Source organism: Nilaparvata lugens, chromosome 11 (assembly GCF_014356525.2).
Source record: "Nilaparvata lugens isolate BPH chromosome 11, ASM1435652v1, whole genome shotgun sequence".
NCBI classification, from domain to species: Eukaryota; Metazoa; Arthropoda; class Insecta; order Hemiptera; family Delphacidae; genus Nilaparvata; species Nilaparvata lugens.
Genome location: NC_052514.1, coordinates 24756762 through 24771325, shown reverse-complemented (window position 1 = coordinate 24771325; position 14564 = coordinate 24756762). Strand labels below are relative to the sequence as shown.

Below are 14564 nucleotides of genomic sequence, written 5' to 3'. Positions count from 1 at the left end.
TAAATCCCTGACATAAAAATGGCAAGGGTTTGTATCGTACAAACGAAAATTATTTTGAACCAAAAGTGGTAGCATCTCAAATTTATCACTCTTTCAAGATAATCACCCACCGAAAAATTGATTTCAAGATTTATAATCCATTTTAATCTTTCATGGATATGAACTCACAGATTATATGGTGAGAGGTGTCTGCCTCCTTAACACTAGATTAAGAATTTGAATATGAAATTGTTCATAATTTTGATATCCAGTTTATACATGCTCAATCAATTCTAAAAACATTCAAACCGTCCAAAGTCTATGTCGTCATCATTCATCACATCATCTACATCATTGTCCAAATATCTTCCAATACTCATCTTAGACTAATTTTGTTAAGGTTGCTGCTGCTGTGAGCCGGGCCACCTGCCACATATGCTCAGCCTGAACGCTGCCTTCTCACAGCGTTGGCTGGCCTGGGAAGTCACCGCCACCTGGACCCCCGACTGGATCGTCCAAGAATGAGATCAGCAGACTCGCTTCGCTCGCCTGCATTTCATTTGAGCATTTTTATCATAGAACGATCCAGTCGGGTGTCCAGACTAAACGTCTGGCTAAACGGATATGGCGAGCGAAGCGAGCCTGACGGCTGGTAATATAATATTCCCAGGAATAGCTCTGATTGAAGCAGCAGTGCCCAATCAATTTTTCCGCGATAAATGCATTTCAATCTTCAACTTGGTGCCAACCTAACAAAGTCAACTCAACTTAATGCCAACCTGACAAAATTATTAATTTAGTTACCAGTTAACAGCTGTTTCGAAGAGGTACTCTCTCTAGATTATAGTTCTATATTAACATATGGTATGGACATTTTTCAATTATAATTAAGAGAATAAGAAGAATATACATGCTAAAAGACGAACTTTAAACCCTTAAAAACCACCCTTAGAGTTAAAATATTGCCAAAAGATTTCTTAGTGCGCCTCTAAAGGGCCAACTGAACATACCTACCAAATTTGAACGTTTTTGGTCCGGTAGATTTTTAGTTCTGCGAGTGAGTGAGTCAGTCAGTCAGTCAGTCAGTCAGTGAGTGAGTGCCATTTCGCTTTTTTATAAATATATAGATTATAATATTGCCAAAAGATTTCTTAGTGCGCCTCTAAAGGGCCAACTGAACATACCTACCAAATTTGAACGTTTTTGGTCCGGTAGATTTTTAGTTCTGCGAGTGAGTGAGTGAGTGAGTGAGTCAGTCAGTCAGTCAGTCAGTGCCATTTCGCTTTTTTATGTATATAGATTAAAATATTGCCAAAAGATTTCTTAGTGCGCCTCTAAAGGGCCAACTGAACATACCTACCAAATTTTAACGTTTTTGGTCTGGTAGATTTTTGGTTCTGCGAGTGAGTGAGTGAGTCAGTCAGTCAGTGAGTGAGTGCCATTTCGCTTTTATTTATATAGATAGAAGATAATTGATGAAAACAGTCATTGATCCCACTTGAATATTGTGAAATGATACACATTGAAGGATACGCGTTGCAAGGATACAATATGAAAAATGGTGCCAACATTTTTTATCTTTTCATCTTCCCATTTTGTCTCTCTTAACTCGTATCTCAGAAGTTGTTGTGACATAATAATTATTATCAAACATAAAAGCGATTAGTATGTTAATTTTTTAATTAAGTTTTTGAATTGACTGATCATTGTCAAATTGACTAAAATGCAAATTTCTCAGTTTTAGCAATTTTTCTCTGATAAATGAAAAACCAGTTTCTGCTTCTCTAAAAAAATGATTTTAAAAAAATACTTTTTGTTGGAATTTAAGCGACGATTTTATAAATGGAAATTTTTACATTGAGGAGAAATTACCAACCAATGGCAATATTATTATAATATTCCAGAATGAAAGCCGAACGTAAAAAGTGAAAGTTCATGTCGTATATATCATTCAGTAAGCTAGAATAACTTGTTTATCCAGCATCCTCTGGTAGCTCAGTTGGTAGAGCGGTGGACTGTAGTGTGTTCAATTCTCAGACATCCATAGGTCGCTGGTTCAAATCCGGCCCGGAGGAAATTTTTTTGCAAAGTTTTTACTTTTGATTTAAACTCTATTCTATCAGTTAAATTCCGTCAAAAGATAAAAAACTGTAATACAGAAAAAGAACTTCTGAATAATGAATGTGGTAGCTGATTGATTATTTTCACTTGAGATATCTACTTGCATTCATTAAAGATACTATATTCGAATCATTAATAAATACAGTAATAATTGCTTACTACTTATTCAATTCAGTTCCACAAACTAGACTGTCGTTGGCTTCTTGATGTACTTATTGGACTTATGAAATCTTATTACAGATAATTCTGGATAGGAAGGACTTCCTTTTGTTTCCCTTCAGTCATTTTTATGGCTTGTGTTCTACAATAAATTATGTATTTTATATCAAGTTTATGTCCAATACTTGATCGTTTCATTTACTTCCCAGAAATACTCAAAAGGCTAAAATACTTATTTATTGAACAAGCGTTAGCGAGTTATCACTTTTGACTTACTGAAGGCCAAAGTCGTTGTCCATCTGTTTGTATATTCTACAATAACTTTAGAAAGAATTGATGAAGTTTCAAATTTTGAACACTTATTCTTCGAACCTTATTACAGGTCGAGTTCGTTGGACAACAAAATTGACTCACTCCTTCGTCCTTTTTTAGGATAATAAAGATATCATTGAAAGTGCATACGTTTTTTTGTGATTTATCATTTAGTCAGCTGAAGAATTCATTGCATGCAATTACTTCAGGATTTCCATTCATTCATAACATCAGCTGAGGCTATATGGGAACTATCACACAGACAGTCCTTCATCCGCTGACACATGATTTCAGCTGGTTAATATACAACATATTATAATCTACAACTTTTACATCAACAAACTGATACGGGTTGAGATATCAATGTGCGGTTTTCTCCATTTATTTTCTCTTGGAACTCTCTATCGAAATCATGTATCACATGACCATATTTTCTTTTCAGAAAATGAATTTGGATTCATATGAGGGTGTCAAAGATGTTAAAGCGACAGAGTAATTTTTGAAAAGTAATTTTTCAATTCAAATGGTATCCCCAATGAAACCTACTGTCAAATTATTTATGTAGCTGTTTCCATGATTTTCATCAACTCTGTACATATATAATTAAAAGTTGCTGGTTTCAAAGATTACAATACAACAGTTATTGAGCAATTTCTCCAACCAAGGGAGTCACTAGCATATTAATTAATGAAAATATTACGACTAGTTTCGACCATAACTTTCAGGTCATTTTCAGGTCGAAACTAGTCGTTGTAGTATTTTAAATAATAAAGGGTACTACAAGTTTCCATATTGTTTTTATTAATTAGTAAAAAAGTAGTCCATTCAAGTGAAGTGTTTTTATTGTATTGTACTTTTTAAGGGACTGATGTTTTAAGTTAATAATGTTGAATCTTCAAAATATTCTCTATTTTGTATTACAGAGTATAATATTCTACGCAGTAGGGTCCCCACGCTTAGAGGAGTGGTTGAATTCGCCCGTTATACTTGAAGCACTGCAGCCCATGTGTGACAAGAATTTCGTTGATTTGGATCCGATATTCAATATGAACATCGATGAAGATTTCGACTTTCGAGCGGCTGGTATTACGAGAAACTCGTTCTGTAATATTTATTTGGAATGGATACAGTTTTGTGCTGATCGCCGGGATAAGAATAAGGTAGGCCTATTTGAAAGTATACAGAAATAGAAAATAGGGATGTATTATTCCTTATAATTTTAGTTACAAGAAATTGCTATATTTTTACATAAATTGTTGTTGATATAAAATCTCCGGAATATTTCCCACTTTTATTATCTTTCACTTGTACTCTTTTACTGTGATTTCCCCCTTCAATTGTTGCTTCTCCTTCTGAATCTGGTTAATTCCAGTGTAATCCTCTGATTTTACCCTTAATTTACAGTAAGTGGAATTATTTAAATCATGAATTTGAAGAAACAAATCTGAACTAATAACCGAATTCCTGCATGTAACTACAGTATTTGTTTACATCTATGATGTAATCAATAAAAAATCATGATTTTCCAATTGAATAAAACTGATTGTGTCATCAGGAAACTACTAAATTGGTTAATTTTTCATTCTATTTTAGACAATAGTTGATAAAGGCAAGGATTCCACCCTAGTGTCGCTGTGCTTCGCTCTCAGTCTGCTTGGACGAAGGACGTTGGGTGCTGCTTCACATAATACTGTTTCCAGGTAATTTGGGCAATTATTATTCTTCAATATATTGAAAAACCATTACTATTAGAGTATATCATCAATTTTTTGTGTTCTCAGTCATTGAATTGATCCGTGTTTCGGATGGACACGTTAAGCCGTCGGTCCCGGCTGCCTAAAAAGCAGTCGTTAGGTCATGTCAGAGGCCCTGAAATTGATCAGTTGCGACCTGAAAACTCTGACTCCAGACCTGAGCCAGCCAGGTCACTCGATATTATTATTATTATTATTCATTGAATTCATATAAATGTAGTAGTTTATATAATATAAAAAAGATAGCATAAGCATTATGCTGTCTTTTCTCTATGATTATATCAACTGAATAACTAAATTTCATGTTTCATTAATTCCCTTTCTTTGTAGAATTTAAACTCTTTTTAACAGGTGGTTCATTTTATTTCGAGTAAATTTGAACTCAATTTTCCAGTTGAAACTGTTGAATAATTTCTAATAAATTCAATACTCTGGATATTGTTAGTTCTTATATTGTGATCTGTTGTTACTACTTTACGAATGTTACTAAGCTCGAGACTCCATCGAGTTCAGAAACCGATCTCCACTGTAACATTGCCAATATAAGGTTCAAGATTCTCCATTAAGTTGAATTTTATAAAGTTGCTATTCTTACTATAGAACAAAATCGGACATGAATGTAATTTTTTGATAATTTCCCTCCAAGTTTAAACAAACTGTCTATTTTGTTACAGCGTTGAATTTTTCCTGTACGGCCTACATGCTTTATTCAAAGGGGACTTTCGTATCACGTCAGTCAGAGATGAATGGATTTTCTCAGACATGGATTTGCTGAAAAAGGTTGTGGCCCCTGGTGTGAGGATGTCTCTCAAATTGCATCAAGTAAGTATCAAATATATTCTTCTTACTGGGTTTTAATGTAAAATAGGGCGTTTTAAAAAGGCAAATCGAGTTCATAGAGTCGAATAACTTCATTGATGTAAAAATCAATTCCATAGAGCAGAATATTTTAATTCATGTGAATCGTAATTCTTGTTGCTTAGGCTTATTCCTAAATTGATAAGCTCTATCAACTGCCACAAGTCCCATATCTGTAAAAATTCCAGGAGCTCCGCCCCATCTATGCAAAGTTTGATTTTAGATTCACGATGATCAGGCTTCAGATAAAATTTAAACAAGAAATTTCAAGTGGAAAAGATTGAGCATGAAAATCTCTAGAATCTGTTCAGTAACATTTTCACCTAAAATTTAAAATAAGCTCGAAATTCGAGAAAATTTTATTATTTCAATTGCAAACTGTTGGCAACTGTTGATTCTATTGAATCATTCACTATGAAGAGATAGCAGACTTTGTGTGTCTCCAGTGTTATTGTCTTGTCACCAGCTGTCTTGGATCTTTCAATAGTAGACTTGAGATGCGCGTGAACACTAGCGTCAGGTGATAAATTTCCATAACGGCAAGGAAAGTTGTGTGAGTGCGCCACACCAGATTTTTTTATACATTTGAATTTATCAAATTGAATAAGGATTTATATGTTTCATAAAACGTATCATCATTCGATAATAGTTATTTTCACAAATGCAAAATGTGGTTTTAACTGTAGATTTATTTTTGTAGGCATGTTTTTGACGATGGATCGGACGAATACAAAGTGATAATGCTGAATAAGCGTTATTTGAGTTTTCGTGTGATTAAAATGAACAGAGAGTGTGTGAGAGGTCTATGGGCTGGCCAACAGCAGGAACTGGTCTACTTGAGAAACAGGAACCCTGAAAGAGGCAGTATACAGAATGCTAAACAAGTATGTTCTATCATTTATGCTATTTCTTGTTCTTTTTTCTCTAGTCTACGTTTTTCATACCAAAGAACTTGAAAAATTATTATTGAGGTGCGTCACATGGTGAATGTATTTTCATTTCCAATGAAAATTCCAATTTTATCAAGATAATTATTCATCTCCCCTATTTTTCCTCATATTGTACTTTAGATTCTTGAAGTTACTCACAAGAAAGCTCAATATTAAAATTAGTATTTGAGGAGATTTATATTCAAGCTCATATTGTTACAACCGATTCTGTAATTGAGTTACCATTTGCGATCGTTAGACCACTAAAAATATCGATTGAAGGTTGAGTAAGTAATATTGATAACGGTCTTACCACCGAAATTCTCTTAGTATTTTTTATAAATGAGTGATAGTGTCAATTTTGTTGTATTAAAACATTGATTTCTTCGACAGCACAGCCCTTAATATCTTAGAAAGTTCTCTCCGAGATAAATTAGTTTCTTAAAAGTTGAAAGTTTCAAACTTAGATCTATCAATTTTGAAAACTGTATTTATCTTAATAGTCTTATTAATCTTAATAGACTTGAACACTACTTCAATAGACGTGGGACTGGAATAGATCTGTAGAAAAGGATATGTAATTTTCTATTCAATAGATCTTATCTGAGTTTTTCTCTTATTAAAATTGCCATTCTTCAAACTTTGAACTATTATATTTCCACAGCTTTCCATTGTATTTAATTGTAGGCGTTTGCAATGACTTTTTGTCATTCTATTTCATTGGAAATTTAAATTTAATAATTTATCTGTATTTAATTTAATTAATTTTACTTGTATTGTATTTATCTGCTTTTTATTTAATTCATTCATGTATTTGACAATCAATTTAAATTGCAGGCGTTGCGTAACATAATCAACTCGTCGTGCGACCAGCCGATCGGGTACCCGATCTTCGTGTCTCCGCTGACCACGTCGTACGCAGACACGAACGAGCAGCTGTGCAGCGTGGTGGGGGGAGCCATCAGCCTGTCGGCCATCAAGGGGAGTGTGCTGGCTCTGTGTCGGCGACTGCGCAGGCGCTGTGTGGAGGGCTGCAGCAGTGGGGGTAGTGGGGGAGCCGCGCATGACGAGGGAGGGTTCGGCCATGATGGTGTCTACGCCATGACCACTTACAATATACATTCTGGTGAGTGGATGATTCATTTTTGCCAGAGAATACGTAAGGCTATAATCACATTGGATCACATTGTATGTGCAAGTACATGTCAGATCATGCATGAGCCGAAAAACAAAATTTGAAACGTTTACGTGTCATTAAAACACGTTATGTCTTGTATGTAGCTGCTCACACTGAACGCAACTTGCAAGTGCAAGCGTTTAGTGTGAGTGCTTCAATTGCTCTTCCAAGATTTTGTTTCTCATCTGCACGCTTGGTCATGCATAAACAAGCTTGCACCTGCACATATACGCATTCAATGTGATCACACCCTAAAATACATTATCAAAGTGCAATAAGATGAAAAATACAATCTCTGATAAAAAAATATTATAAAAGGGTTATACAAAACATGAAATGCAACACCAACACAGCTTGTACAGTTGAAGGCGCGGTGCACTCCGAAGAACGTAATTCATGGGACGCGTTCATATTCATTTATTTATTGATTGAATTATAAATGATTCATTAAAATGATATGTAGACTACGTATGTACACCGAAGAAACATATTCAAGTCAAATTCAGTCTCACGATGGATACGACAATTACGGCCAAGCCACATGAAAAGTTTTTCCAGGCGTTTTTGAACTGGCGGGGACAAGTCTGCAGGGCAGGAAGCTCTCCGATTGGCTTATTATAAGCTGATTGGGTTGGCGTTCTGGAATAATTTGATAATGAGGCAATCGGAAAGCTCTATGCCCTGTCGGAAAAGGTTTTACCAGCTATTTGAGTCCACCAGCCAGCACGCCGTAATTTCATAACTAGGAATACAGCAGTCAGGCATGCGTAGTTGGCTTGATTCTACCTCCACCCACCCCGGCAACAAACAACTAGGAATCTTCGTATCAGTCCACTACTTGATATTGTGCATGAGAAATTTAGAAGCTTATGAAATATCAAGGCTCTCACAAATTAGAAATTTAGAATTAAGGTGAGGGAGAAGTTGTTGTAGGTTTGTCCTTATTCCAGTGAAGAATTCTTTTTGCATTATGAAATGCAAAGATTGACTTGAAGATTGTTGACTTAGAATATAATTGACGAATCTGTATACCCCTTTCATAGGGGGTCAGTGGGATGAACTTGAATGATGTCGAGTGGAAGCGTTTCAATTGAATCATTTTTTGGAGGTTTCAATGAAACTCGATGTGCACTGCTCTGGCTTAATATTTCTATCGATTTCACTGAAACTGAATTAGATGTTCCTAGATGCTTCATGATACGTGCATTTGCATCGTGTCTTAGAATCAAACTGAAGTGTCTGAAAAACAAAGATACCTTTCAAGTTGTATGTTTCATGTAAGAATTTATTATCCATTCTAACTACATGATGGACTGTTTCCTCATTAAGTTTTCTCTATAGTTGTGTAAAATAGAGTGAACTCTCAGTTATTATTTGACTATTATCTATAAATAAGGTTATTGATGTTTGTTGATAGGTTACGGTCACACAACAGGTTCGGGAAGCCAGTCGATGGAGAGCACAATGCTGGGAGGGAGCATGGGCAGGGGCGGATCGCTGAGCCGGGGCTCCCTAGGTGGCAATAGAGGTAGCATTGCATCAGTCGGCAAACCGTCGTCCAGTACGCTGGCTTCGTTGGCAGGTAACCAATCATCGATATATACAAACTATTGATGTCCAGTAGTCGTTACATCAGCATGTCAAAATAGCAATATATTTAGGAGCTCAATATAAAGGAAGAATTAATATTTGAAAGTCGATAGATTTGAAATTTTGATTTTTAAGAGTGGATTTACTGGAAATACAGTAGAGCACCGATTAACCGGACATGGGTTATTCGAGTAGTGACTGGTTATCCGGACGTCCGCTGGATGATATAAATACATTCTTGAAATCCCCTTAAAATCTAACCTATTATGTATTTTAAGCAGCTAATTGGTCCGCTGCAATCAAGTTGCAGTAAAATATATATCTTAATGCTTAATTACTACTCAGTACAGTAGGCCAGGATGCAAAGTAAGTTTTTATTACGTCTGCACTTGAGAGCTAGAATACATTTAAGTTGAAATCGACTATCCGGATACTGTCATGCATCAATTAGTCCGGATAATTAGTGCTCTACTGTATTAATATTTAGGAGTCTATATTCAGAGGTATTTGAAATGCAGTGTTTATATTTAGAGGCCAATAAATCGGATTTATTGTTTCGAACTAAATGATGTATGATTATTTCTTGTACATTGTAAACGAAGAAGAATAAATACCATTCAAATTTTAATAAATCTAAAAGTTAACGTAAAATTATAGAGCTACCCTAGCATATAGAACTAAATTTAATTTCTCAACGTTGAAGCACAAAAAAAATGTATAATTATGATAATACTAGCTGTACCCTGCCACGCTTCGCAGTGGCACATTGTGATTGAATGTTTATTTTTTTTTCTGTGGCCCCCACTATATATAAAATATGTGTTGGGAAACCACAAATATTATGCTTGTTAAATAAATTATGAACATCTGTGTTATGTGTAATATATTATTGTAAATATATATGTAAAAATATTATTGTATAACACGATTATTTGCACTGAAACACGAATTTATTATCGAAAAAAAAGCATCGGTATGCTTTCTTTGTTCTGAATTGCGAAAGTAATTGAAATCCAATAATTGTACCGGAAAACATACGGTAATCAAGAGTGTAGTTTACCGGTACTCTATATCTCACGAACCTGTTGAAGCTGCGTTTTGAAACATGCGCGCTATCTAGCGGTCAGATTTTGCACTTTGATTGCAGCAGCGCTCAGCTCAAATCTGGCGAAAAATGGCCAAAGTTTCACCCCCTCCCCCCGGGCCACCCTGCGAGCCCGGTCAATTTTTTTTTTTTAATCGACTTATTTTCGCGAGCTGACCCCGAATGTGAAGTCAAAAATCGGAAAAATCCATAAACAAAAAAGTTAAAAATTTTCGGGCGAGCGTAGCGCCCCTGAAAATTGTAAAAAGTAGATAAAAACCATCCTTGATGCGGATTTTATATCATGTTAAAATTTCAACTCAATCGGTCCAGTACTTTTGGAGTTTTTGCATTACACACAAACCAACATAACATTTTTATATATATAGATTTAATGAAAAATCTCACTATATCAGAAATAAAGACAATTAAATTCCCTACAAAACGGGTGGTCAACGAAAATTTTCCGACCAGTGGTTCCGGAGATAGAGCGTTTTAAAGACAAAAACAGTTTTTGATAAGCGCTCTCACTCGGTAACTTTCCAAGTGGTACCGACGCGAGGATCTTTGATGCTGAGCCTCTGATGCAACGGGAATGAAACTGACCGGCTGAGCATTAAACGCTGGTCACGTTGAGTGATCATCTCGCATTGCGTATTGAAACTACTGTACATAAATCCTTTCCAACAATCAACTTATATCAATTATTTAATAGACTAATATATTATTATAATCTATCCCTTCATTTTGTTTATATGATCAAATAACCAGCTGACTACTAAAATATTAGCCTACTTTGTATTTTAGCATGCAACACAGCCCAGATCGTATTATCAACAACACCTTTGTCAAATGCCGGTATGTTAGTAGAAAAGAGATAAGAATTTTTTTTTATTTCTCGTTGTTTTATGATAGAAGGAAACATAGCATGAATATGAAATAGAAATAAGATATTGAAACTATAAGATAAGCCGATCAGCTTATGAACTAAGGTTTGGAGGATTATGAAACATTGACAATTGAGAAATTATGAATGCACAAATGCAAGAATAAAAGCCTCAATAATTATTATTCATTACAAGATTGATTTACATCGATAAGATTATACTCACACTATCGACTGAATCGCCAATTGATTGTAGCACGGTACCGGTATCGATCCATTCACTGATTGAAATTACTACAATATTAACACAAGTAACACGATTATTTGCACTGAAACACGAATTTATTATCGAAAAAAAAGCATCGGTATGCTTTCTTTGTTCTGAATTGCGAAAGTAATTGAAATCCAATAATTGTACCGGAAAACATACGGTAATCAAGAGTGTAGTTTACCGGTACTCTATATCTCACGAACCTGTTGAAGCTGCGTTTTGAAACATGCGCGCTATCTAGCGGTCAGATTTTGCACTTTGATTGCAGCAGCGCTCAGCTCAAATCTGGCCAAAAATGGCCAAAGTTTCACCCCCTCCCCCCGGGCCACCCTGCGAGCCCGGTCAATTTTTTTTTTTTAATCGACTTATTTTCGCGAGCTGACCCCGAATGTGAAGTCAAAAATCGGAAAAATCCATAAACAAAAAAGTTAAAAATTTTCGGGCGAGCGTAGCGCCCCTGAAAATTGTAAAAAGTAGATAAAAACCATCCTTGATGCGGATTTTATATCATGTTAAAATTTCAACTCAATCGGTCCAGTACTTTTGGAGTTTTTGCATTACACACAAACCAACATAACATTTTTATATATATAGATTGATGAAAACGTTTTTATACTGTAATAGGTTAATCAATTTACGTTAATGGATAACACTCTTGTCGCATAGTAACCATTGCTCAACTAACTCTATCACCTTCCAGTATTGAGAATACAAGGTTCAATGAAGATCATCTTGAATATGATCTGAATATCATTGGTATTAATTTATTATCATTATTATTTTATTCACATTATTTCAGTTTATAATATCTCATGTGTATATGCTAAGCGAATTCCTGATTTTATTTTCAATTATGAGATATGCTCCTGTTTGCAGACAAAGTTCATTCTTTAGCAAACAGTATTGTATTCATTGACTGTACACTATGCATTTTTGTTGAATACAATATTTGATTATTGTTATTCTGTAATGTACTTGAATAAAGATTTATTTATTTATATTAGTGCAAACATTGCACAGTTCTGGGATTCATTAAAAATGTAACATATCAATATACATCCTAATATGTTTGTGTCATCAATTTGATGCTTGCGATTTATCGATGTTCTCCTTTGATATTTTTGTAGCTTCGTTAATGAATGTTTGGTTCATCACTATATCTGATCATTTCTCCATCTTTTTGTGAATCAGGCTTACTTTCATCGTCGGAAACAGCCAAAGAGGGATTCTACAAGCGAGAGAGACAACAGGAGACTGAACAGAAACAACAACAGCAACAACAACAACAGCAGCAGCAGCAGCAGCAGCAACAGTACCAACAGGAGTATGAACAGGATCAGAGGAGTATGCCCACCGCTGAAGAGAGGGAGAGAGAGAAGGAGAAGGAGCCGGTGTTCCAGCGAGTTAGGGTGAGTGTATTTTTTGTTTAATCTGTAACTGAAGCTAGATAATATTTCCCTTGCTCACTTACTCCCTCCTTGACGCTACAGCTCATTCAGAGCCTTGACCTCCTTCAAAAAGCCTCTTCATTCGTCTCTATCGGCAGCCTTACGTCTCCATCCCCTGACACCCAGCTTCCTAATGTCGTCTTCCAGCCAACGCTTTCTTCAATTGATTGAATTCTAAAACTAACTGCAGAAAAATAAATCTGATGTAAATTGAAGCGACTGTACTCCACTGTTCGAAAGCTTTGTTTAATGTAGATTAGATCACATAATTGAGATCTATAAAGAGAGCTCAGAAATAACAATGAGTCGAAAAATACAGTTGAAAAAATCAGTATGTTCATTTGATTGAAGTAATAGGGTTCAAAGGGAATCTATCAAGTCCTGTAAAATTATAAAAAGCCTTATTTGAACAAGAAGTAGGTTTATTCATCTCACCGTACTATTGTCTACGTCTAGTTTGTGGAAGCAGAGTCCAGTCAATGTAGACATAAAAAAGGGGGTGTGCTTGCAATTTATATTGTAGTTCTGATTTTTTAATATATTATTTGGGTACATAAGAGCAGTCCAGAACCAATTTCTTCATGCAAAATGTCCTTGTGCTAGATACAGGGTGGCCCAAAAACCTCGTATTTTCGGCTCATTTTCCAGTTTTCAGCTATTTCTGCCAAATCTCGTAATCGGACACAAAAATTTGCTCTCGCCTTTTTTTAGAGCATACAATTCTGAATAAAATGAGATCATTCGTAACTCTCTATCTCCAATGAGTACTGAGTTATGATTTTTCAAAAATTAGTGAAATTTGAAGAAAAAATCAACTTTGATGAATTTTAGTTTTTGATCAACAATATCTTCCGATTGTTATTATTATTATTTATTATTATTATTATTATTATTATTATTATTATTATTATTATTATTATTATTATTATTATTATTATTATTATTATTATTATTATTATTATTATTATTATTTAATAATAACACTAATCACAAAGGCAGTGACTATTATAATAGCGTAAGAATAAGCAAGTGAGAAATAAGTGCTTCAGTATAAAAGTTGAAAGAAAAATAATAATGTTTTAAGTTATTTTTTGGCAGAGAACTTGATAATTATTGTGTAAATAATATTTGCTACGAGTCACGGGAACTTTGAAGTCGGTAAGCCTAGATTTCGAAAAAGTGAGGTTAGGAAAACAAAAACTTTAACCAACAATCTTAGAATTTAACTGTTATTCAGTGAAATATTATCAATAGATTAAATATGGATTGTTCAGTCTGCGATAAGGCTTTGCCGATTGATAACGATTGTGTGGCTTGTGGTAAGTGTCAATTGGAATATCACTTTCACTGTTCGGGGGTATCTAAGTCAACATGGAAGGCGAAAAGTGCCCAAAAAAAAGCAGAATGGGAGTGTCCTCAATGTAGGGGTGCAGCAAGACCAAGGAAAAACAGTACTGAAGAAGAACTCACCGATGGGACACATTTGATGCTGAAACGCCTAGTGGAGAAGATGCTCAGTGACCATGAAGCAGTGATGGTGAAAAAAATGGAGGAAATGAAGAAGCTGTTCACCGGAATTGAAGAGATAATTGGGGGGTTTTAGAAGAAATAAAAAACCTTAAAAAGAAGACAGAAATCTTAAAAAGCGATATTGATGACTTAAGAGTGGACTTGGAATGTGAGCGACAGTATGGAAGAAGCAGAAACATCATCATATCCAGTATTCCGTTTTCGAGGAATGAGGATCTGAAAGAGAAAATACTTACGCTTATGAAGAAGATGGATATTGAACTGAGAAGAGAAGACATAACTACTCATCGCCTGCCGTCGAAGAATGCAGAAAGCCCAACTATCCTACAGCTGAGCTCTCGATCAGTGAGGGATATGATAGTTAAAAAGGCCAGGGCGATTAGACCTACCACGTCCATGTTCAACGAGACCAAGACAGTCAAATCAATTTACTTCAATGACCATCTTACCCCCTATTTCAACAATC

At 35.1% G+C, this 14564-nt stretch overlaps 1 protein-coding gene and 1 non-coding gene across 2 annotated transcripts in view; both read left to right on the top strand.

Moving 5' to 3' along the window:
• The window catches only part of LOC111051666 (pecanex-like protein 1), a 70564-nt gene that overhangs the window by 42359 nt on the left and 13641 nt on the right, over nt 1-14564 (top strand). The window contains 8 exon segments of the mRNA XM_039437256.1: nt 380-492; nt 3495-3731; nt 4165-4271; nt 5000-5147; nt 5870-6067; nt 6950-7238; nt 8707-8871; nt 12312-12529. Coding sequence (XP_039293190.1) covers nt 380-492; nt 3495-3731; nt 4165-4271; nt 5000-5147; nt 5870-6067; nt 6950-7238; nt 8707-8871; nt 12312-12529 — 1475 coding nt within the window.
• Trnay-gua lies at nt 1964-2054 on the top strand. The gene is given in 2 exon segments: nt 1964-2000; nt 2019-2054. It is a non-coding gene; the product is annotated as a tRNA-Tyr (tRNA).